Source organism: Podarcis raffonei, chromosome 12 (assembly GCF_027172205.1).
Source record: "Podarcis raffonei isolate rPodRaf1 chromosome 12, rPodRaf1.pri, whole genome shotgun sequence".
In the NCBI taxonomy this organism is placed as follows: domain Eukaryota; kingdom Metazoa; phylum Chordata; class Lepidosauria; order Squamata; family Lacertidae; genus Podarcis; species Podarcis raffonei.
Window position 1 is genome coordinate 2,570,349 of NC_070613.1, and position 24,333 is coordinate 2,594,681.

The 24,333-nt window shown below is 50.5% G+C and overlaps 1 protein-coding gene and 1 long non-coding RNA gene across 4 annotated transcripts in view; one reads left to right on the plus strand and one right to left on the minus strand.

Annotated features, from left to right (window-relative positions):
- DHX30 (DExH-box helicase 30) overlaps window positions 1-24,333 on the minus strand; it is a 29,585-nt gene that overhangs the window by 1,979 nt on the left and 3,273 nt on the right. Inside the window, exons 2-18 of one of the 3 annotated variants that reach the window (XM_053410276.1) lie at window positions 23,710-23,764; window positions 16,673-16,690; window positions 16,005-16,135; window positions 15,136-15,246; window positions 13,037-13,395; window positions 11,540-11,663; window positions 9,818-9,967; window positions 8,857-9,009; window positions 5,891-6,712; window positions 4,626-4,704; window positions 4,330-4,434; window positions 3,862-4,037; window positions 3,538-3,744; window positions 2,288-2,369; window positions 1,787-1,980; window positions 1,540-1,699; window positions 342-499 (exon numbers count right to left, since the gene is read on the minus strand). In XM_053410276.1, the coding sequence (XP_053266251.1) occupies window positions 342-499; window positions 1,540-1,699; window positions 1,787-1,980; window positions 2,288-2,369; window positions 3,538-3,744; window positions 3,862-4,037; window positions 4,330-4,434; window positions 4,626-4,704; window positions 5,891-6,712; window positions 8,857-9,009; window positions 9,818-9,967; window positions 11,540-11,663; window positions 13,037-13,395; window positions 15,136-15,246; window positions 16,005-16,135; window positions 16,673-16,690; window positions 23,710-23,737 (3,057 nt within the window). In that variant the 5' untranslated portion in view covers window positions 23,738-23,764. Of the gene's footprint in view, window positions 1-341; window positions 500-1,539; window positions 1,700-1,786; window positions 1,981-2,287; window positions 2,370-3,537; window positions 3,745-3,861; window positions 4,038-4,329; window positions 4,435-4,625; window positions 4,705-5,890; window positions 6,713-8,856; window positions 9,010-9,817; window positions 9,968-11,539; window positions 11,664-13,036; window positions 13,396-15,135; window positions 15,247-16,004; window positions 16,136-16,672; window positions 16,691-18,566; window positions 18,769-23,709; window positions 23,765-24,333 lie in introns of those variants that run through there. The other 2 variants (XM_053410277.1, XM_053410275.1) reach the window with 2 other exon arrangements.
- LOC128424312 (uncharacterized) lies at window positions 12,027-23,858 on the plus strand. The gene is made up of 2 exons (XR_008332978.1): window positions 12,027-12,338; window positions 23,339-23,858. It is a non-coding gene; the product is annotated as an uncharacterized LOC128424312 (long non-coding RNA).

The window sequence follows — 24,333 nt, forward strand, 5'->3', positions numbered from 1 at the left end:
TAGCCCCCTCGCTCACAGAGATGTGTCTGGTACCTTCGTTACACAGCTTCCAGCGAATGCTTTCGAAGCTTGAGGTGTACGTTTTTAGGATCCATGTTATTTTTTATGGTCGCAAGTTGTTTTAAATTGTGCATAATAAAGATGGCGATCATTTTGCGCAGGGGTTCTGTTCCCAGCCTCTGCATGCGTCAGCAGAGTGCACATAACCCCCACCCCCTGTTCTGCCCCCAAACCCAGAGAAACTTGAGAGAATCCATCAAAATTCTCACCCAAGGAAAGGGAAGCCTTCCCCACTGTTGCTTCACTCAAAGACAGTATGGAAGGGGAGGTGGGCCTCTTACCTGGATGAGATTGGGGTAAAGCCCAGCCATCAGGACGCCCTTCACCAGCTCCTCCTCCTCACTGTATTGGTTGCACACAGACGAGGGCAAGAGGCAGTCTGAGGGGGTTGGCACCAGGTAGGCCTCGTAGAGGTTCTCCGAGAACTGCTTCACCAGGCCTGTGGGGGGCAGGGGCAAAGCTCAGCGTCAGGCTCCACATAACTGTGCAGGAGAGAGCTGTCAATGGCTCCTAGCCAGGATGCCTCGGCTCTGCCTCCAGGGAGAGGCAGCTATGCCTCTGAATACCAGTTGCTGGAAACCACAGGAGGAAAGAGGGCTCTTGTGACTGAAACCTGCTTGCAAAGGTTTCGCAGAGGCGTCTGCTTGGCCACCGTGAGAAGAGGATGCTAGACTAGATGGGTTATTGGCCTGATCTAGCAGGCTCTTCTTATGTTCTTAAAGTGCCGGGTACAAATTCAGCCTGGGCTTCCCTCTTGGTCTTCTCTGTCCACGTTGGCAGAAGGGGATTTGGAAGAGAGCTGCAACAAGATTCTTAACAGGGCAGTATAGTCATACCTCGGGTTACAGACGCTTCAGGTCGCGCATTTTCGGGTTACAGGCGCACCGAAACCCTGAAGTACCAGAATGGGTTACTTCCAGGTTTCAGCACTTTGTGCATGCGCACAACGCTGTGGGTTGTGAACATGCCTCCCGCACGGATCACATTTGCAACCCGAGCGTCCACTGTACTGGCAAAAAGAGAAATCTGGGGTCTGTGGCTTTCTTCCCTTCCACATACAGAGCCCTGTTAAATATTCCATTCTGGCTCCAGAACAACGGCCCTGGTCTCCACCTTCAGAAGCAGGCAGAATTTCTCTAGGTTCAGGCTCCTTGATCACAACGGGGATCCATGCCAGGAGAACAGAGTCCGTGGGAAGCCAGGGCTGATGCTTAACCTGAGTAAAGCTTGAATGGGGAGCCTGTGGGTCTCTCCAGACGCTGCTGGACTCCAACCCCCATCAGCCCCAGCGAGTGTTAGCCAATGGCTAGGAATGATGGGAGCTGTATTCAGGAAACTTCCAGCAGCCCCAACATCTCCGCTCTGAAAAGAGTGTGTGCCAGGCTGATGAATTGACTAGTACTGAGCTAGACGGAGCAATGATTCTGACTTGGTACAAGGCAGCTTCCTGTATCCCTGGGCACCGCCTGTTCTGCTTACCATTGATGAATCGCAGGCTGGGCGCATACAGCAGGTAATCCTGCAGGTAGTTGTCGCGAGCTCGGCTATCCCTGCGCCGGAGGATGTCCTCCCAGCCGGCCACTGCCCGCACAAAAGCCAGGTGGTCGCTGCCACTCTCTCGGCTCAGGATGGCCTTGGCCTAGGAAACATGGAACGACGGGGTGTTCATATGCACCTTTGATTCTTCTGCCTCCCCACACAAGCACTGACAACGCTGGCCCCTCACCTTGTCCACCTCGGTGCGGTTCTGCAAGCTGCTGCTGAAGGGGTCCCTCGTGAGGCAGGAGACGATGACCAGGAGTGGCTGGATGCAGCGGAAGATGGAAGCCAGCACGATGGCCTTAGCCAGCCGGGGATCGGTGGAGATCTGAGCCAGGCGCTTGCCCAGAGTGGTCAAGGCCTCCCTGTGGTCCAACACACCTGAAAGGGGGGGCAGCAGAGGAGCGCTTGGAAGGGCTGGCTAGGAGAGGGAAGGGCGCTGCTTTCTGCGTTGGCTTGGCAACCTCGGTGGTCCCAAGGTGACAACAGCAACAGCAGACCCAGCCGTACGTGGAACGACTGTAGTCAAGCATTTGCTCTGCATGCAGCAGGTTCAATCCCTGGCATGACAGAGCTGGGAACATCTCCTGTCTGAAACTCTGGAGTGCCAATCATCTTGGTCTATAAAAGCAGCTTCCTGTGTTCCTACCAGCAACCCACTTCCCGGCCTGCCTCCCCGGATACTCACCAATCTCTTGCAAAAGGATGACTGCTTCATCCACAGCTTTGATGTCAGGGCTGTCCAGGGCTTTGGAGAGGAACTCAACAGCCTGCAGCCAAAAGCAACACAGAGTATACAGTATGAAGACCAGCTGAGTGGAAAGGGGCACTGGACTGGGGAAGGGAAGGGAAGGGAAGGGAAGGGAAGGGAAGGGAAGGGAAGGGAAGGGAAGGGAAGGGAAGGGGGCTCTTGACACCCTACAGGTCTGTTCCAGTTCTGAACATTCCTCCAAGGACAGTAAGAAGGTCAAGCAGATAAGAGCTATGTTCAAAGCCCCTCTGGGTTCTCAGTGCTTTGGCCTGCCCACCATTTGACAAGGTGATGTTGATGACTCCAAATCTTATACAGTAAATGCTTCTGTGATTCTTGGGCTGATGGGAGTTGCAATCCAAAAACAGCTGAAGGGCACTAGGTTGGCAAAAGCTGGGCTGCACAAACTGCTGGCTTGATTGCTCAGCAACGCCTTGTGGCTACAGCCTTAAAGCTCAGAACCAGAAAATCAACCCAGTCTTGGTTCTGCGTCCGCAGCTTACAAATCCTGTAGATGGCTAAAATTCTCAATAAGGGAAAACATGGCCAGCCTGCAGTCAAAATCCCACACTACAATTGGGACCATCTAGGGCAGGGGGAGGGAGATAAGAAGAAAAGGAAAAGAGGGGGAGATTAGGACCCAGGAGACGTAAATATGCTAACTCTTCTTCTTGACCCTGGTTTTTTTTTTTAACCAAGTGCAATGAGCTCTTTGTCAACCTGGACCCATCTATTCCAGCATCCTGTTCTCCCTGGCAAAACAGATGCCTGTTGTGAGTCTAGAAGCAGGACATGATTGCAAGAGCCCTCTCCCTGCTTGTGGTTTCCAGCAACTGGAATTCAAAAGCATTGCTGCCTCCAGCTGTGGAGGCAGAGCGGAGACATCCTGGCTAGGAACCATCCATAGCCATCTCTCCTCCTCCAGGAATTTGCCTAATCCTGTTTTAAAGCCACCCAAGATGATGGCAATCTCTGCTTCTTGTGGCAGCGAGTTCCACAGTCTGGGCTTTAAGCAATTCCAACAGTGGAGAACCCTACTCAGACAAAAGCTACGGGCTTTTTGGGACATGTTTTTCAGGCACCACGTAAGCTTAGTTCTGTCTGCTCATTAGAACAAGCCCAGGAAAGGGGAGACTGCACTGAAGAGGATCTTTGGAGGCTCTGTAGCCAGGAGGGCTTCTCCTTACCGTTTTCTCGGGCATGTGGATCTTGGCCTGGACCACCAGGTTCTCGAGGGGCGTGCGGAGGATCTCAGGCACCTGGAAGGTGGGCATCCTGTCCAGGCGGCTGCGCGGGAAGAGATGGTAGGCAAAGCCCGACTGGCAGCGCCCAGCACGCCCTCGCCTCTGGATGACGTTGGACTTGGACACCCAGACGGTCTCCAGGCACGAGACCTGGGGGAAGAGGCATGTCACCATCCCATACCCTGAGGCCCGCGCTCCCCACACCAGATCAAACTCGCTTCTGAGCTTGCCACAGCCTCACCCAAGACAACCGCGGCCCAGACAAACCTTGGTCTTGAGATCGTAGCGCTCCTCCTTGTGAGTCCCGCTGTCCACAACGTGCACGATGTCGTTGATGGTGATGGAGGTCTCGGCAATGTTGGTGGCCAGGACGATCTTGCGCACGCCGGGAGGGGGGCGTGGGAAGATGCTCTGCTGGTCCATCATTGGGATGTTGGAATGAACTGGCGAGGGTGGGGAGAAACAAGACCTGTGAGCACCTGTCCCCCGTTCCCTCCAACAGGAGCATCACAGCAATCTAGGCCGGGGTCGTCTGCTTGATGTCCTGTAGCTGTTGGACTACAACTCCCAGCAGCCATCCTGGTTGGGTGCTAAAGGATGATGGGAGCTGTAGTTCAACCACACCCAGAGGGCACCATGGCAGCTACCCCTGCTTTAGGCTTTCTGCAGCGGACAGCCACCCCCTCCCACAAACCCCACAGTGAGGTGAGAAACAGAGCAATGCCCCCCTCTCACCTGGTAAGACAAGGTAACGGCTATTATGAGGTCCAAGGCTCTCCAAGAGCCGCTGCTGAACTCCTTTGATCTCCTGCCAGCCGGGGAGGAAACAGAGGATCCCACCTGCAACCAACAGAGACTGAAAGTCACTCATAACCGTGAAGTTATCTGCACCCTACCTTTCCACCTGGTAGCTCAGGGTGGCATGGAGGGAGGGAACTGTCGAACTGTGTCACTTGCAGCAAAAGCATGCCAGACCCTCTGATCCGCCAGGGCAGAGAGGGAGGGTGCGAGGCAGAACAGCCACCACTTACCTGGCTCTCCGTGGGCATCGATCTGCAGAATGAGGTCAGTGATCAGCTCAAGGTCAAGGATGCACTCCTCGTCTGATTGCTGAGGGATAAAAAGAGGCACAGTGAATATCTGCCAGGAGGTGCTGCAGAGAGACAGTGAGAGCACAAAGCCAGGTGTGCCCAGGTGCAGGAGAACTCCAGGCACTCCTCAAAGCAAGCAGCTGCATGAAAACAACTGTCAGGGGAACACCTGGTGATGCCTTATGCTGGTGCAGACCAACGGGGGCCATGGAACTCCCAACACCACCAGCCAGTGCAGACCAATGATGTTGGGGCCATTGGGAGTTTTAGTCCTAGACACCTGGTGGGTGCCAGGTCATCAGTGAAGGCTGCTCCAGAAATAAAAGCACAGTGAGTGGGACTGTGGTATAGCCTCATACGGCATCAATGAACATGGCTCCCCTTGCAGGGGGAAACTGGGGAATGCAGTCCTGCATTTGAAGCAGGCCTCTGCATACAACCCAATGTGCATTTTCAACCACACCTTGTTGAAACACCACGTAGCAGGGCTGGGTCCAGGTTTTGGGGGTGGGCAGGCGGGCTTCTGCAAGGCTTTATGTGTCTCCCTCCTTTCTCTGCTGCCCACTCACTTAGGAAACTGTGTCATATCAAGTTGGACCATTAGTCCATTTAGCTCAGTATTGCCTACACTGACTCTCCAGAGTTTCAGGCAAGGCTGTCTCCAAATCCTGTTGGGCATTAAACCTGAGACCGTTTGCCTGCAAAACAGATGCTCTAGCATTGGGCTAAAGCCTTTTTGCATACTGGAAACAGAGAGCTCTGCCTGATGACAAGTCAAACAACAGGTTCACCCAGCGTGGAACTGCCTACACTGATTGGCAGCAGCTCTCCGGGTTTCAGGCAGGACTGGACATGCCATTGGGGACTGAAGCTGGACCTTTTGCATGCAAAGCAAACGCCCTGTCACTGAACTTTCCCAAATGGACCACCACCTCTCCCTGCTGGGGAACAAGGGGGTGAAGGAATGCTCCTCAGGTACTGACCCACAATTAACAAAACATCGACAAAGGCAGAAGCAAGGGTGCTCAAAAGGGTGGAGCTGCACCCTTTTGCCAACCTGGTACCCTTCAGCTAGTCCATCAGTCCAGTGCAAAGGCCAGCGCCACAGAGGACCTCGTAACGATGCACAGATTGAGCACGTGCACATGAGCAACAGAGAACTGCCTGCCACGTTAGGAGGGGGAGCGTGCGTGCGCTGGGCTCACCTTGATCTCGTAGTGCCGGTGTCTGTGTCGCCCCAGCATGGCCATGATCTCCTCCAGGTAGTACTCCTTGACAGGATACATGAAGCCTGGCACCTTGACCACGGGGCAGTCCCCAAAGTACTGCGAGAAGCGCTGGTTGTCCCCCGTGGCGCTCATCAGCACCAGCCGGAGGCCGGGGTTCTGCTTCTGGACGCCCTTGAGCAGGATGAGCAGGAAGTCGGTGTTGACGTCGCGCTCGTGCACCTCGTCCACCACGATGTGGCTGACGCCCTCCAGACGGGGGTTGCCCTGAAGCTTCCGCAGCAAGATGCCCACGGTGCAGAACAGCAGCGCTCCGCCCCGGGCCGGCGGCTTACTCTCCAGCCGCACCTGGTAGCCCACGTTCTTCCGCATGCTGGAGCCCAGCTCCTGCGCCACGCGCTGCGCCACCGAAATGGCGCTGATTCGCCGGGGCTGCGTGATGACCATGTTGCACTGGGCGCCGCGCCCGTCCAGGATGTAGTGCTCCAGCATCAGCTGGGGGATGCGGGTGGTCTTCCCGCACCCCGTGTCCCCGGCAATCACCACCACCGGGTTCTGCTCTATGGCCGAGAGGATGGCTTCCCGGTGCGAGTCCACGGGCAGAGGCTGGGTCTCCTGCCAGGAGCTGCCCCTTCGCTTCCAGAGAGCCAGGAGGTTCTGGCTGTGGCGAACTTCCTCCGACTCCGACATGGGGATGTAACTCTTGCCTGTGATGGCGTCGCTGAGGGTGCCCGACTCCTTGCTCAAGTTCATCATGTCGTCAGCCAGGCGCGGCCTGGATTCCTGGGTGTCCACTGGGTACTGAGAGGGAGGAGAGAAAAAGTGGCCTTTTCTTCAGCGTTAGGCCTTTGGTGCCAAATGACAGCAGCATTGACAGCAACCGCTGAAGCATCATGGCTCTCGGCTATGGAGGAAGCCCTAGGCTTCCTAGGGAGAAACCGTGGCGGATTAAAAACAGGCAGGAATAATGGGGTGGGGGGAGGAGAGGGCGAAAGCGCCTTGGGAGGGGGGCAGTTTGCCTTGCCCTCTGACTGCTGCAGAAGCCGTGCGAGGGTGAAGTCTGCTTCCAAGTCCATGTCATTAAATATACCAAGACAAAAGCACACCAAGAACTCAGGCCAATGTAAGTTTCAATAGTGGGAGTGGTCCCTACTCGCAGATCAGCAGTCAATAGGAACAAAAAAATAATCCATTCAAAAGTATGCATTCTGATAAGGATTATAAACTCAAGTAGAAATTACAAACTCTAACAGAGATTACAAACTCATAAAAATTTGTATAACACAATAATTTGTTACAGAATTAAAGATAAGAGTTTATGAGTAGTCCATAGTTAGATTCGTCATGGAGTTTGTAATCTCTTTTTGAGTTTGTAATCTTTGGCAGAATACAGTGGTACCTCGGGTTAAGAACGTAATTCATTCCGGAGGTCCGTTCTTAACCTGAAACTGTTCTTAACCTGAAGCACCACTTTAGCTAATGGGGCCTCCTGCTGCCGCTGTACGATATCCTGAAGCAAAGTTCTTAACCTGAAGCACTATTTCTGGGTTAGCGGAGTCTGTAACCTGAAGCATATGTAACCTGAAATGTATGTAACCCGAGGTACCACTGTACATACTTTTGAATGGATTAGTTTTTGTTCCTATTGACTACTGATTTGCGAGTAGGGACCACTCCCACTATTGAAACTTACATTGCCCTGAGTTCTTGGTGTGCTTTTGTCTTGCTTCCAAGTTCAGTCTACTCCATCGTTAACCAAAGCAAAACTACCTTCCCGACCAAAGAACTGAATTTCAGTGCTGGGATGGCTACGAAATTACTCAAGGGCCTCAGGCTGCCTGCTCTTAAAACTTGGTTCTTTGGAATATTAGTCATCTAGTTGGCAAGGTTATCTCAAGGAGGATAAGATCTGTACAGCAAAGCAGATGCAGAAAGCAATGCTTAAGAGGCAGCTCCGAGTGGGAAAAGATACCCTCCAGGCGGAGAAAGCTGGAACAGCAGAAATCTGGAGTCCAGCTACAGTCACGGGAAAAAGAAACTGCACCTTCTTTTAATTCTGTGGTTTTACATATGAAGACGTAACAACAATTATCTGTTCCTTAGCAGGTTTAAAATAGGTAAATACAACCTCAGATGAACAGCAACGCATGGTATATTGAACCGTGTCATTATTTATTTAACAGAAATAAAGCCAAAATGGAAAAGCCGTGTGTGAAAAACTAAGTACACCTTACAATTCCAGCTTTTAAAAGTTTAAAAAGTAGTAGTAGCCCCAACATATAATTGAAGAGAGCTCTGACAAGCGCGTCTTACCTCAGTGCCATCTTTATCACGACACAGAGTAATATGTCATATGTTGTTGCTCATCTGAGGTTATAGTCACCTAATTTTAAGACCTACTAAGGAACAAATTATTGCTATTATGTCCTGATACGTAAAACCACAGAATTCAAAGAGGGTGCACTTTCTTTTCCCCATGACTGTAGATCCACAGAAATGTGAAACTAGCTTTCCTTGCACCTCCAAGCCTCCACAATGCTCCCCACCTGTCTTGCCTGTTTTTAAACAGGCCCCTGGTCCATGAGCCCCACAGCCCTTCCTCAGCCCCAGGGAAGCTGTTCTCCTGTCCCAAGTCCCAAACTGACCTTTTATCTCACTCCTCGAAATTGTGCTCTTAGTAAACACCTCCAATATGTTCACCCCAAGCAGCTAGATCGCTTTCAAACATTCCATGACATCACAGCCACCTGGCCAATGATGTGGGGAGAGGGGAGGAGGAGAACATACAGGTAACAAGTAGCCAAGGCAAGAGTTCTTCAACTGTTTCTGCCAGTTGGTGACAGGAGTTCCACGTTCAGCGGCTCCCAGTGACATGTTCCCCACAACTGGTTCTCGTCTGGAACCCAAGCTCCAGCCCACTTTCTTTGAAATAAGGGAAGGCTTACATGGTTCAGGTAGTTCTCGATCTTGCGCAGCGTGGCCTCGGGGACCTTGATGTGGCAGGGCTTCCGCTGGTTCTCGCCCAGCTCCCGGAGGGAAGTCATGTTGTACATGGCGTGGCTGAGGGGGTTGTTGTTCTTGTCCACAAGGCCGAGGCTCTGGAAGGGAGGAAGAAGGGTGCGTCAGCCTAGGAGGGTCTCCAAGTGGGGGAAGAGACTCGCCTGGGCAGGGAGACAGGGAAAAAGGCCGCCTCGGGGACAGGAATCCTTGGTCTGGAAAGGAGACTGGCTGGCAGAGGTCATTTGTGGCCCAGTGCCTTCAGTGGGAAGCGCTAGGGGAGGAACATCATCATGGAAGGTGTTTCCAGCTAGTCCTCCCCCCCGTCCTGCACTTAAAAGGCTTTTAAGAAGCTGCTGCTGGACAGGGGCTGTGAGAATCATCATGGGAGGGGTGCTTCTACGACCAAGGTGGAACAGCTAAGCTCCCTTGTTATTTTGGCTACTGTCGGGAAGTGTAATGCATTCTTGTCATATTTATAGTACAGTGGTACCTTGGGTTAAGAACTTAATTCGTTCCAGAGGTCTGTTCTTAACCTGAAACTGTTCTTAACCTGAAGCACCACTTTAGCTAATGGGGCCTCCCATTGCTGCCGCTGTGCAATTTCTGATCTCATCCTGAAGCAAAGTTCTTAGCCCGAGGTACTATTTCTAGGTTAGCGGAGTCTGTAACCTGAAGCATCTGTAACTCGAGGTACCACTGTACTGAAATGTTGTGTTGTGTTTTTTTGTTTTGTTTGTTATTTGCTATTTGGCGCTGTCTTACCACGAAATTGTTTTTGCACCGTTTGATTTTGAAACGCTTTGATTCCAGTTTTCTTGGTTGTCAGTCACTTTGGGCAGGTTCTTTTTGTGGAAGAGCGGCGTGCAAATAAAATAACAGAGGAATGAGTGGAGCCCCAAGTCTCACCTTCAGCTTCTGGCAGGCCAGAGCAGCCGCTTTGTTCTCTGCCTCCACCTTGCGACGCCCCTTGGCGGCGAAGGTCATGGGGCAGGGCCAGCGCAGGGTCAGCTTGCAGATCTTGGTCTTGGTGCCCACCGTCCGGAACTGCATGTACTCCTGTGCGAGGCAAAAGAGAAGGGGTCAGTGGGAGGAGCCCCCACTACCTCCCAATGTCTGCTGCTTCCTTTCCTCCAACTCACAGAGAAGCCAGGATCACTCAGCTGCTCCCACTGGAAGAGGCTAACCTTTAGTGGGTCAGTCATGGCTGTTAAGGCGGCACTACAGCAACACCCCCCTACTAGCTGCCTAAAGGACTAGGAAGTGCCAGACTGAGCTCTGCTGCTGCTGCTGCATATTCTTTCCGTATTGTGTCATTATCAATTAAGATTGTTAGCTTCTTCACAAAAACGCCTCAAAGGAGACTTACAAAATACAGCACGATCGCATCTTACGCACATTTAACTTGTACAGTTTCAACCGCATGCAACTGAAAGGCAGGCTGGTTTGAAATTGCACAAGTTAAATCCAAGCAAAACAGAGAGCTTAAAAGTTAATTGCACACTGGATCCGCTTAGGGGTGCCTGGTGTGCAAAGTGCTTTTAAGCTCTCTCTCTTTTTTTGTGGGGGGCGGGGAGAGCCCAGATCAGGATGGGTACCAGCTCCGGGGTGCTCACGTTGGGATGCTCATGTTGGGAATCCAAAGGGTGCAGAATAATAATCTGTTTTTTTTTATTTTGTTTTGTTATTAGTATGAAAATTGGGGAATTCGTGGAAGGGAATTTGGGTCGACTTTAGAAAAAAGTTTTAAGAATGAGCACTGATGTTTAAATACTGATGTTTATAAGTTAAAATTGGTTTTTTTAAAAAAATGAATTAAATATAAAAAGGTCAAAAATTGGGGACAAGAACTTGTTGAGTTAACAATTTGAATTGGAATATAAGAAGGGGAGGTGTGGGGAAGTCAGGGAAATATGTTATTGAAAATAAGGATTGTAAACTTTATGTGTTTTTAACATTTTTGTTTTTCTCTTTTTGATTTTTGAATGTATAAAGGTGGAAAAACTCAATAAATATCTTAAAAAAAAAAAAGAGATTTCATGGCGGCATCTAAGTTCCCACGAGATTTCACACAAACATCTCCAAGCTTCCAGGCTTTGTGTATACACGGAACCCCTGGAAGCGAACCCCAATCACACTTACTGCACAGAACAATTTAAAAGCAAAGGACAATTGGAGGCAATAAACCTGGAGCTGACCTGGTTCCCTTTTGGACTCCGGCTCCCATCAGCCAGCCTGGCAGGAGCATGGCTGTGGTGGCTGCAGCTGATGAAAGCTGCGGTCCAAAACTGCTGGAGGGCACCAGGTTGGTGAATGCTGGACTATTCGGTAGCGAGCCAAGACAGAGATAGGGGGAAGCTCGCTTGGAGAACTTCCCCTAGGGGCAGAAATTACCTGGGAACTCTACAGATTCTGCTTTTTCCTGTAGTTTACACGGCTTGGCTTGCTGGCTAAAGTCACCTGGGGACCCGTTGCTCTGCAAGCTCCTTTGGATACTGTTTCTCTGCCTTTCACTTCTGGCAGCTCCTATCTGGGTGGTGGCACTTACTTGCCCCAGGCCCAATTCTCATACTGCTGAGGCTGCTTTAAGAAGAGCCTCTCCAAAGAGACCCGCCTCCCTCTCCAACTCACCTTGACTGTGGACGAAGAAGTGGCAATCTGGATCACCTGGGCCAGGAGGTTCTTGGGCAGAGGAAACTGGGTCAGAGCCCGGAGGGCTGTGTTGTCATCTGTCATCTCGAGAGAGAAGCCGTCCCTGCAGCAGGAGAGGGAAGAGAAGGCGGCTGCTAGATCTTCTCGTTCTAAAGGTTGCCACGTGGCCTCCATCAGCTGGCATCCGTCTTGCCTTCAGAGCTACACCTGCCCACCCACTGAAGAGCGGCTGGGAGATACAGGATTTATGCAACGGTGCATCAAATAGATTATTCCCCCGTTTTATTATGGACTGCAAAGTATGGCTTGGAGTATGTGTTCAGGACACTGATACGGGGGGAAGCAGAATTTGAGGGGGACTAGAAGCCACAAAAAACAGGGTGCCCTCTTCCTGACCATGGACAGCCACACTTGGACACCCCACTTCCAAGGCAGAAACGTGTCTTCCTGGCTTTCCGTGGCTACCAGGAAAAGACCTCTGTTTCTTCCCCACTAGCCTCTAAAAAACATAAAACAGGAGAGCTGACGTTCCTAACAGATGGAGACACGTTTGAGCAGGATTGGTGAACTGGGGGGTGCTTCTAGCTCCCAAAGGCAATGCTGTTCTGTGCTCTGGAAATTGTTTGCATCACACTGGCTCCAGAACCCCCGTGGCATTCCAGAACGTGGCCAGGATCACCCAGCTCTTCCCTCCCTCCCTCCCCACACCACACCAGAGCAGGAAGGGGAAGCAGGAGGCTGCATTTGCAGGCAGGAGCAGCACGGCTCAGACCAGCAGGTGAGGCACGCGGGAAGGGGGCGGTAAACTCACTGCTCCTCATGTCACCTGAGGATTAGGCACACACATGTAAAACAAATACACGATGGACTGGTGGAACTACAGAGCTGCAACAGAGTTGATTTGCTACCGGCTCAGGTTCAAAGTGCTACACTTAGCATATAAAACCCTTAACAACTGTGGGACCAGTTCACCTCTTGAGATCGTCTTCCTGCTGTGATTGGCAGAACTGGCACTACTACAGATGCCATAAAATGCCCATTCCGCAACTGTAAGAACTCAGTTCAGCAGCACCTGCACTTTGGAACTCCCTGCCTATTGATACCAGGCAGGCGCCTTCATTGTACTTTTTCCGGCGCCTGCTAAAAACTCCTGTTTAGACAGGCCTACCCAGATATTCGGAAAAGTGAAGCTAAAATACTGCTATTTTAACTTTTCCAAAGTCCTAAATTATTGCTGTTAATTTTACTTCTTGGTAATTTTATTCTATCTTTCTTTTTGTAAACTACTTTGAGCCCCACCCCCCAAAAATCTGGCAGTGTATAAATACAGCTAGGAAAGAGCCTGGAAGATTCTCAGAAGATCCTGCCAAGGGCATTATCCAATGCTGTCCCGAGGGCCATGCCAGCACACAAAGGCCTGATCTCATGCTGATGCCACGTGTGCATGAAAGGCCCATGCCCTTCAGGTTCTCCTACCTCATGTCTCTGGGTGGGGTGCGGGCCCCTGGATGCGCCATGGACAAGTAATCGGAGACGTCGATAGTGTCTTCCTCCAGCTCCCCTTCCTCCAGCTCCCCCTCTTCCAGCTCCCCTTCCTCCAGCTCCTCCTTCCGGATGGGTTTTGGGAGCCTGTTGTGCTCCAGGGACTGGATGGGCTCGCTAGGCTCCATCCTCCTCCAGCAGGTCGAGAGGTCGGCCAGAGACGGCCCGGACTTGGAGCGCCACCGGCTGCCCTCTGAGTACCACCGCTCATCGGGGCAGCCCAGCTGCTCAGCAAGGATGCGGTACTTTGCGGCATCAAAGAGCTCGTTTCGGGGACCCAACAGACCCCAGCCCTGTGCAGAGGAAAGGAAAGGCAGTCAAGATGGCTGGAAGGGGGGAAGAAAAGGGTGTTTTAAACCACTCAAAAGCTGCGTCAGAAAGAAGCCGGACTTCTTTGTTCAGCTAGCCCAGTACTGCCCCAATGACCGGCAACTGCAGTCATCGCCACTTGCAAGCTGGTTCTTTCACCTGCCAATGTCAGGGAGAGCAACGAAGGACCAAACTGGGGGTTTAGGGTTGCGTGGCCTGGATGCAGTGTCTCAGATTTCAGCAAGGACAAAGAGAAGGGGAGTAAGATGGCTGACTAGCAGAGCCTTCCACAAACTGGGATGCTGCAGTTCTTTCAGGCTGCAATCACCATCAGGTGCAGCCAGGACGGCCATGGGATGCTTGGGCTAATGGGAGCTGCGGTCCAAAACACCTGGAAGGCACCAGGTTAAGGTGGCTGGTCTGGACCCAGAGCATGGCAGAGGGGCATTTCAGGCTCTGGAGCAGGAAGGGCGCGTGGGCAAGAGAGGAGCAATGGAAAGCCAAGTTTCAAAGGCACATTGTTTTATACAGATACATGGATTCAAGATGACATAGGTAAAAACAGCAATGTTTAGGAGCATTTGAGGAAATAAACTTTTTATGCCAGTATCAATAACTTCATTTGAAAACCACTCCCCTTTTAAAAAAGGCAGATTTCTTGCTCACTGTGGTTTTAGCATCCCATTGCAGACATTTCCTTCTGATGCTGCAGCCTTCGCCAACCTGGTGCCAACGATATGTTTTGGACCACAACCCCCCATCGAAAAACCTGGAAGGCACCAGGTTAGTGAAGGCTGCCATAGTGCAACAATGCACATCTGTAAGCTGGCTGTTTGGTCGTAATAATACACATTCATTCATTCATTTAATGCACATTTGTACATGCAGACCACCAGAAGTAGGATACTGTGCAGGATTTGCAAACAGCACAGAAATTTGTAGGCGCGATGGTAGTCCATAGGACGGGGTGGGGAGAGGCAGAGGAGAAAGCTGGAGACATCTGGGATGAGAATTAACAACCTATATCCCTTTTAAATGTATTCGTGGGGACAGGGGTATTGTTTGGTTTGTTTTCGTTCTCGCTTTTATAACGTATATTGTATTTTTATGTCATGAACCACTCTGAGATTTGCAGATGAAGGATGTAATAATAATAATAATAATAATAATAATAATAATAATAATAATAGAGATTTGTGCCTTTGACACGCATGACCAGCATGGAAGCTTGACTTAGTTTTTGACAGCAACTGTCACTCACTGGATGTGATTTGAAGCACTGGTGGGGAAACAAGACTTCCCTTCTGCCTTCCTCTAATGTAACTTGGGAGTGGGGTGTCAAACAGACCAGCACCTCTTCCACTTCTGGCTTGCTGAACCCCCAAACTTTGGGACAGCTACCATTACAGGAACGCAAAGCCAAAACTGCCTACTGCAACTCACCTCTCAAAAGCCCATTTAATCCTACAGCACCGCCCACTGCCTGGCTCTGGATATGGAAGGCCCAAAACGGCAGAAAAAGTTCAGGGAACCCCCTGCAGCCAGAGGGCAAGTCTTCCTAGTGGTCTTTGGAATCATACTAGGTGTCTGTGTATATATAAGGATGTTGCTGGTAAAATGAAAGCAAGAATTGGCCACAGGGTGAGGCCTGAGCATGTGAGAGGATGCTCTTTGACAGGGACAGGAAATGAAGGATGACCCCCTGACAACAACCCCCCCCTCACCTTGAAGAGCTGGCAAGCAGCGGCTGCAGCCTGCCGCTCAGCGTCGATCTTTTTGGTCCCATAGCCTTCCACTTCCACGTTCTTTGGCCACTTGATGAGCAGCGTGACTTTCTGCAGAAGGACAAAGAAGGCAAGAGGTCAGGCATACTGCTCATATATGCTGCTTCTGAGCATCCTGTAACAGAGCACAGCAGTCGCACAGCAAGCACCAGCTCTCCTCACATGCAGCTTCACCTTAAGAGGTGAACTGTAGAGTTGTGAAGGGCCATGGTGCTCATCCGATTCAGCCTCCTGTTACCATGTGTGTGCCTGGGCTTACCTGTGCACTCATGTATGTTCATATACACACTGCTGAAGGGTTTAGGATCTTCTGCTAGCGTTATGATGTGTGCTTGTTATGGAAGTGTGTTAACCCGTAATCTTATGCGCACAAGAAGCTCTCACACAAAGGAAAGCTAGGAGCTAAATGGCACCTTAAACCGAGATTATGGGCGCAATAACGGAATGTCTAGGTGCGCTTTTTTAATAACAAGAATACCAAGCTGAAAATGAATGAGCTAAAATATTATGTTCACATGGCCTAGTCTTTCCCCTGCCCACCTCCCTAATATTCTTAAGAAGGTCTCTTCTCAAGTCTTCAGAGAGTGGCTTGAAGTGGGGAGGCAGAAAAAGGTCCTCCTTTCCTTCCACTCTGCAGTTTTAATCTGAAATCTTAGGCACAGTACTGCGCCCAGAGTTCAGAAACTGCTTGTGCTAATTAAATTCCCTGTTGCAAAATGCGCCTAGAACAATGGGAGTTTCGAACACCGAGCAAGAACTTGCTTCCCTGCCCCTTCCATCCTTTGCTTTAGGTGCTGCAGACAGTTTACCTTTTTCCGTGGCCCATTGGTGTGGATATACACCAGCTTGTCTCTTGCATGGGAAATGCCAAGAGCTCTTCCAATGACGCTGTTGAGCAAATTTTTAGGTTGGGGAAATTCCTTCAGTAAATCTCTTGAATCTGAAAGAAAATTATGGGATGGGAGAATTAACCTCCTGTCAAACTGAGAACACTACACAAGACAAATGAATCGTGCAATGCATCTGTCATCCATGTGAGGTCAGCAATGTCCAATGTTGCAGAGGGCAGACTCAGCCTTGAGGTCCGTTTACCAGGATTCAAGACACCAGGGAAGAGGTGTCTTATCAAAACTCCCAGGGCTAGCTGCTCTTGGGGGCTGATTTACACAAACCACTAGTGCACAGTGAGCTTTTGATGTGTGGTGAAGGTGCACTGCATCAACTGGCCCTCTGCTTTGAGAACTCCACATGCTCAAACCACCTTGCACAAGCGTTTAGCTAGCTCAGATGTTTGAGCTGAAGACAGCAAAAACATCTTTAAAGTGTTCATACCATAAGAGCTCAATAGAAACCATATCTAGATAACAGAGATCAATCCTCCACACACACACACACACACACACACACACACACACACACACAGGCTATGGCAGCAGCTAGACTTGCCAACGAAAAGGTGAAAGTGAAATTGACTCACCTCCTTGCATTGTCCTATCTAAGAGGAAAGCAAGAAGGAAAAGATCCAGAATAAAAAAAGGTTTGAGAAGGTGGAGCTTAAACAGATGGATATACCCCTATGGTACCTTCAGCGCCAACCCCATAAACTCCCAGAAAACAGAAGCTTATGTGTTTTCTTTTTTTAAAAAATAAAATAAAATATGGTACCATGACAAAGAGCAGAGACTTCCCACTAAGAATTCCGCAATGGGGCCATTCATTTCAGGTCATTTCCCAACTTGGAAGTTCTCAATAAACACCAATCATCAGACACAATTTAGGTTTAAATACAAGAACAACCTTCAAAATCCACAGCTGGGACCAACAAACGTGTGGGAAGCTTCTGAGCTCTCCAGAAGCCTTAATCAGGCACAATGTTGTACAAAGCAGGTGGTGAGGGGAACAAGGATAAAAAGTACAAAAAATATATAGATTGACGGCGTAGCCAAGAGGTCAGCTTGTAGATCAGGATGGGGAATCACCCGGTGGTTGAACACGTCAGAAAAAGTGTCATGTATTGGGCTTTGAAGCCACAATTATTAGTTGCTCCCCATCTCTGAGAACTCAAAAGTCTGGCTTGTAATCAGCCTACAATCACCAGCTTGGAACAGAGTTTACAGACTGGCCTCCATCTAATGTTAGTACAGTAGTTTTTTTAAAAAAAAGTTTCCTCCTCCCTCTAATTCCTGCTCGACAAAAAGTTTTGAGGAACTCCAGAGCTCGCCACAATTCTGTGGCATTTCGGTTGATCATAATTAATGTTATGCACAACTGTGGACTTTGGAGTTTCCCCTTATGGACCAACACAACCACAGAGATCACCACAACAAGCCCAACATTTTTTATATTTGCAAATACACTTTGTGCTTTGAACTGGTGTGCTGTAGTGGCAGAGAATCTCATCTTACCCAGGCCACTGACTCATCCTTTTTCTTAAGATTAAAAGTGGGCTGGTAACGACCTGCTAAACCAATATTTGCAAGGATTTTGCACTAAATCACAGCATCAAATTTACTCAAAGCAGCAGAGTGAATTAAACAGTAGCACAGATCCCATTGCTTCGACCATGGCCTTCTAGGAGGTTACTTGGCATTGAAAACCAACCCTGGAGCTCAGAGGCCCCAGTAAAAGACAATACCGGCTGAAAGTCTGCTCACCTTCCTGATCCTCCTTGCCCCCCTAAAGTCCAAGACTACTTCCTGCTTATGGGATGTTCTTTTGAGCCACAACCCTGGGGGGGGGGGGGCCTCTAGAACAGACTGTGAGTGAAATCACCCTCTAGAGCGGGCCTAACGCCTAGGGAAGCCCCTCGCTTCCTACAGAACAGGGGTCAGCAAACTTTTTCAGCAGGGGGCTGGTCCACTGTCCCTCAGAACGAATTCCTATGCCCCACAAATAACCCAGAGATGCATTTTAAACGAAAGCACACATTCTACTCATGTAATTTCCGGACCATCCGCGGGCCGGATTGAGAAGGCGAATGCACTGCATCCGGCCCCCGGGCCTTAGTTTGCCTACCCATGCTTTAGGAACCCGAAGCGAAGGTCCCTCCCCCCCCCCGCCACTTTAAGGTTCATTTCTCGCTTGCCGGGGGAAGGGGGTTGCTGCGAGCACGTGCGGCGCGTGACCTTGACCGCGCCCAGCTCCGTTAGAAGCGCGCCGCATCGCCTCCAAGTGCGGGCGGGAGAGGCCCCCTCAAAGGACCGGGGAGGAAGGCCAGCAGGAGGACCGGCGCGGGGGTCTCATGGTCCCTCGCCCATAGCCCTCACCCCGCTCCCATGAGGCCGGGTATTGAGGGGAGAGTCTTCCTCCGCCCGCTGCCCTGTCCCGCCCCCCGGCCTAAGGCGAACCAGCAACCGGCGTCGCCGGCTCACCTTGGCGGCCCATGTCGCCGTCGGCGCCTCCGTCGTCGTCGTCCTCGGCCTGCTGCGCCTGCTCCGCGCCGGCCGCGCGCTCGCACAGGCCCCTCCGCAACGAGCGACGCAGCGTGGGCTGCGCTCGCCACAGCGGCCCCGCGGCGCCGTCGAGCAGCATCTGCAGGAGCCGGCTGGACGCCGCCATCTTGGAAGGAGGCACGCTCGCACGCCGGCTGCGACGCAGGAGCGGGGCGCACGCGCACCAAGCCCAGAGGGGCGCCTCCGCCTTCCGCGGCGCGCCCCCTGGAGGGCGCCGGGGTGAAGCGCAGGGACGCCACAAAGGCAGGCAGGCAGGCAGGCAGGCAGGCGGACTCAACCCAGCAGCAGGACCCAAGCCCCCGACCCTCTTCTCCGGAGCCAGGGGAAAGGTGCTCGCTGCCCCCTCGGATTTAGGCAAAGAGCTGAGGAGCGGCTCTGGTGGGCCCAGCAAGCCTCACCTCTGCCTTCACCCCTCTCTCCGGGCTTATTTGTGGATGTCCTCATCATAGTAAAGGTAAAGAGACCCCTGACCATTAGGTCCAGTCGTGACCCACTCTGGGGTTGCGGCGCTCATCTCACTTTATCGGCCAAGGGAGCCGGCGTACAGCTTCCGGGTCATGTGGCCAGCATGACTAAGCCGCTTCTGGCAAACCAGAGCAGCGCACGGAAACGCCGTTTACCTTCCCGCCTGAGTGGTACCTATTTATCTACTTGCACTTTTGAACTGCTAGGTAGGCAGGAGCAGGGACCGAGCAACGGGAGCTCACCCCATCGCAGGGATTCAAACCGCCAACCTTCTGATTGGCAAGTCCTAGGCTCTGTGGTTTAACCCACAGCACCACCCGCGTCCCTGTCCTCATCATAATGGGCTGCAATACCTGCAGCCTAAAAGCTGAAGCTCCCTAATTTTCCAGGCCTGTAGGATCTTAAAACACCCGTTATGCTAGTGAAATGACAACGTAAGTGTTGCTCCGAAGGGAACTGGAAGCCTAGTGGCTTTCTTTCAAAAACTGCACAGATCACAACCACTTTAGATAACCAGGGCTTTCAAAAAGACAAAAGAAACAAAGGTTGTCAAGAGAGGCCAGCAGAGGTGCAAGAATTCAGATGGCTGCCGCTCTGCTGGCATGGTTGGGTCCGCACTAACAGCCTGAATGTGGGTCAACAGTTCTGTGAACAAATGGCCTCTGCCAAAGTCTGCCTGTTTTCTTGATGTATTGTCTGTCCGCAGTGCTGCTGCCTTGTAAGCAAGGCAGCACGGAGCAAATGATGCTGGGGCTTGCAAAACAGCCCAGGAAAACTCAGAATGCTACAGCTTTGCTTCAAGAAGCAAGGTGGTACTGATCCAGTGGGAATTGTCCTTGGTCCAGAATGCTTTGTTGCTAGAGCAAAAGTTCATAGGATTGGCTCATAAGACAAAAAAACTGGTTTAAAATAAAGAGCCAGTGCTTTGCAAAAAAAAAAAATAAACATGGGTACACAAGCAGCTCTTCCAAGCAGGGAGACATGAAGAGACCGTGGCCCAGTTGAACTTACCTGCTGTGTGCCTATTAAACCCATAATGAAGACAACCCCCCCCCCCATAAGGAAGTTCGCTTGAACAATGTGTCTTATGACACACAGTAACTCCTATCATATCCAAGGGTAATTTTAAATCATGTAAGAATGGAGGCTTCCCAATCTTAACATGGCCTCAATGCTCTGTTCTGCTCTTTGTCAAGCTAATGACTAAGTTTGTATTATAATACCAACATATGGAAATCAAGTCCCACCGCGGTGCAAGAAGCCTGCAGACAGAGAGAAGAGGACAACTGTGCCTACTGACACTAGGCAAGGATTGGAGGGCAGGGTCATGACCACACTCTTGCCCTGGTGGGTGCAAAGCTATGCTGAAGTCCGTGCCACTGTAGTCACACAAGCTGAAGTAAGGTTATCACATCAAAGTGCACAGCACAAGACCCCAAGGCTATGTGTAACACACATGAAGGGAGAACCAACACAGAGTTTTGTTGAAATACACAAGTGGGAGTCTGGAAAAGTAGCATGGGGGAGAAGTCACAAGGAATTCCAGTGCTTTAGGGTAGTCACAAGGTGGCTTGTTATGCAGCCAGACACCTTTCTCCTCACTGCACAGGAATGGAAAGGAGGGGACAGATCTAGGGGTTACCAATGGAGGGGGCGCTAGGAGGCGGCAGGGGTGTCAGTGACAACCAGACTTTGAAAAGCTGGTATCACTGGATCAAGTGCATCAATTCTGTTAAATTAATTAAATAGCTTTAATTGGATTTCAAATAAATGTGGTTGGGGGAACAGGTTAACGCTGCCAGCAGAGGCTAGTGGCGCCAAATTCTGGAGGGTGTCCGGGAAGAGCCGGAGGCTTGACGTGGCGCATCCAGGCACCAGCTCACCTCCCTTGCCCGCCTCCGCATGCCACGCCCAAGCATTGCCACGCCCGGAGGCTCCCATTTGCCATGGCTACCGTGGCACGAAGCGGCCAGCTGAGTTGGGAGGTGCCGCATCCAGCCTCTGCTTCTTCCCTGCTGGAGGAGCCACCAGCACTGCCCGCCTCCTCCAGCCCCGCCGGCAGCGCCGTCTTCCCTGAAAAGTCAATAACTCTGGGAAACGGCGGGGCGCCGGATATACTTAAGACAGCCCTGGCTGCCAGGAATGTGAGCACTGGCCTTAGCCAACCAGGTTTGTACAAAAGATCTGGTAGACAACTGCCATTGGCCCCGGTCAGCAAGGCCATACAATGACGGGGCTGATGCAAAATGTCTGGTAGGCACCAGGTTGGCAAATGCTGGCAGAAGCGCTGCTGGTGCCTGAAAACCAATGCTTCCCTTGTGCAGCTGCAAGGGGTGTGGTCCAGTTTGGCCACTGCTGGGTGGACTAGCTGTGCAGCTGAAACGGCACCTGTGTTTCTGCTCTCATTACTGTTTTCAGGTGACATGGACAGTTTATACCTTAGTCTCCTAGTAACAAATGAAAGGGGAACTTTTCTGCTTACCCCAGACACCATAAAAAGGTATTTTGGTGGCAGCAGCAACCACACACACTAGCAAACGAATCCCTTTCTCCCAGCCTAACAACTGAAGGAAAGGCTAATGGGCAGGAGTGAGAGATCTTCCCAAAGCAGGTAGTTGCTAGGGGTGGGTCTATCCCCAAGGGATTACGTAAGGAGGGCAACTGCGTCTGTGGAAGGAGAGGGAGCAAAGAGTGAGGCTAAAGAAATATGGCATATGAGGGAGAAAAGTGGGAGGGAGCAGGCCGTGGACATGGAATGGATCAGCCGTCAGGGTTGGAAGGATGGACCAATAGGATTCCCCCCTCTCCACAGTATTTCTAGAGAAAGGAGCCAGGTATGTAAAACACAGCAGTGAAAAGAATAGCAGCTGCAACCCCATCTTTGACAGGAAGAGGAAAGAGCTAGAGCACAGTAACAGAGAGATGAAGGAGAAAGGTGAGATGATGGACAACCATCTACACAAGTCTGGCTAGTGGTTTGTCACGGACAGCTATACAAAAGCTTGCAGCTCTGAGCACGCAACGTGTAGGAAAGATGCCAAAAGTCAACCGTCTCCTTATTTGAAGTCACAAAACTTTTTATTAAGCAACATAAAAGCATTTTAACAGCATTTAATTTCTACATTTTGTCCTGCAGCCTGCCAGGTCAGGCTAAAGGCATAACTTGCCACTCTCGTCTCAAATGAACCAGCCATGGTTGAGCCTTTCTGATGCAGACAGGAAGGTAATTTTGCTGTGTTCCTCTCCCATCACAGGACCTCCATGGAGTCCATGACAAACCACTAGCCTTGTTCTGAGGACTCCTGCCCTGCTTGGGGTCTCTTTTTCAAGTTCTGCAGTTGATTCGGCCACTGCCAATGTTATCATCGTGCCAACTCACCTGACAAGTGAGCCAAGTGTGCGTTTAGGAAAAGAATCCTTGAATGCATTGCTCTTGGTGATGAAAATTTGCAGGGTCTTTAGGCCAAAGGGCTGCAAAGGTGATATAGTACTTCACCGGGCGGACACAGTAATCATCTCTCTTTCAGCCAATCCCAGGAATTCTTTATTCCTGCATGAGCACCTCGTTTTAAAATCAACGGCCAGGAGCTCAGAAAGAACAACAAGGATGGCGGATGGCTGGAGCAACTAGCGTGGAAAACTAGTAATGAGCTAAATGGAGAGTTTGGTTAGGGAAAAGAGGAAAGAGACAACATGATAGAAGATGAGAACATGTTGTACAGATGTTGTCAACACCAAGGACAGCAGTCTCACTGAGGTGGTGCAAAGCAGCACAACTAAGAAAAAGGGATATATGAGGTTTAAAAAGGGGGAATGTTCCTATTTCAAATTGGATTGGGGGTTGGGGAACACCAAAGCCTAATCTAATGTGGATAACCAATGTAAAGGCTAGATTGGACAGAAAACTGGATTTGCAGGGTATGTGAGTTCTATATATGCCATGACAGTTGAATGCCACCCATTGCAGAGAGGGAAAAGGCCACTATCAAAATAACTACTGGAGATCTGCAAAGATGTGAATCGTCGAATGTGTGTCATTATTAGCTTGAGGCCAACTACATGCTCATGAGCAGCTTCAGTAACAAATGTTTTGGTTGTGCCTGGTTCAAATGAGCCTTGATGTGACATCTGAAAAACACACCTGGGATCATGGACCAATTCATAGCCAAAGGCATGAGATGATTTTCAGCTCAACAATGACCCACAACTTCTTTATCGTTTTCTAGGTAGTACATCTGACTACGTCCTAGCCAATGCTGTAAGCCAAAGATGAGGAACCTAAAGCTCTTCAGATGTTGCTGGATTCAGACTCCCACCATCGCTGACCATTGGCCATGCTGGCTTCTGGAAGTTGTAGTTCAACAATATCTGGAGGGCACCAGACTCCCCATCCCTGTCAGAAACTCGGCATGAGGACCTGAAGCCAGTGTGAATAGAAAGGGACTGGAAATTTCATTCACTGCCACAGGGGGAAGCTCAAGTCTCACAAAGGTCTGGTGTGACTGAGCAGAGAACCAGTTCTAGAGCTTTTCCCCCTAGTCATCAAAAATAGTGATTCCCCCATGACCCACCCTAATCCGGCCAGCTACCTTCTTACCTCTTCTACATGAATTCAGGGAGAACATCGCTGGCAGAGCAAAATGGTCCGCTTCCTGGAAAAACAAGAGGGAGAAGAGATAGGAGAGATGAAATGTATCAAGGAGAGTCTAGCCAATTTTAAGCAAAATAAAAAAATTCCTTCCAGTAGCACCTTAGAGACCAACTAAGTACAGTGTTACCTTGGGTTACATATGCTTCAGGTTACATACATTTCAGGTTACAGACTCTGCTAACCCAGAAATAATACCTCGGGTTAAGAACTTTGCTCCAGGATGAGAACAGAAATTGTACTCCGGCGGCACAGCAGCAGTGGGTGGCCCCATTAGCTAAAGTGGTGCTTTAGGTTAAGAACAGTTTCAGGACCTCAGGAACGAATTAAGCACTTAACCTGAGGTACCACTGTATCTGAAGAAGTGTGCATGCACACAAAAGCTCATACCAATAACAAACTTAGTTGGTATTTTGTTTCAACTGCGGCAGACCAACACGGCTACCTACCTGTAACTAAAATTTTAAGCAACCGTCCAACCAGAACTTGTATGTAAATATTGTGTTTCTGAGGGAGATAGGAAGCCAAATGCCTCATCATCACATGTAGTCAGGCTTATTGGCTGGGGTTTGT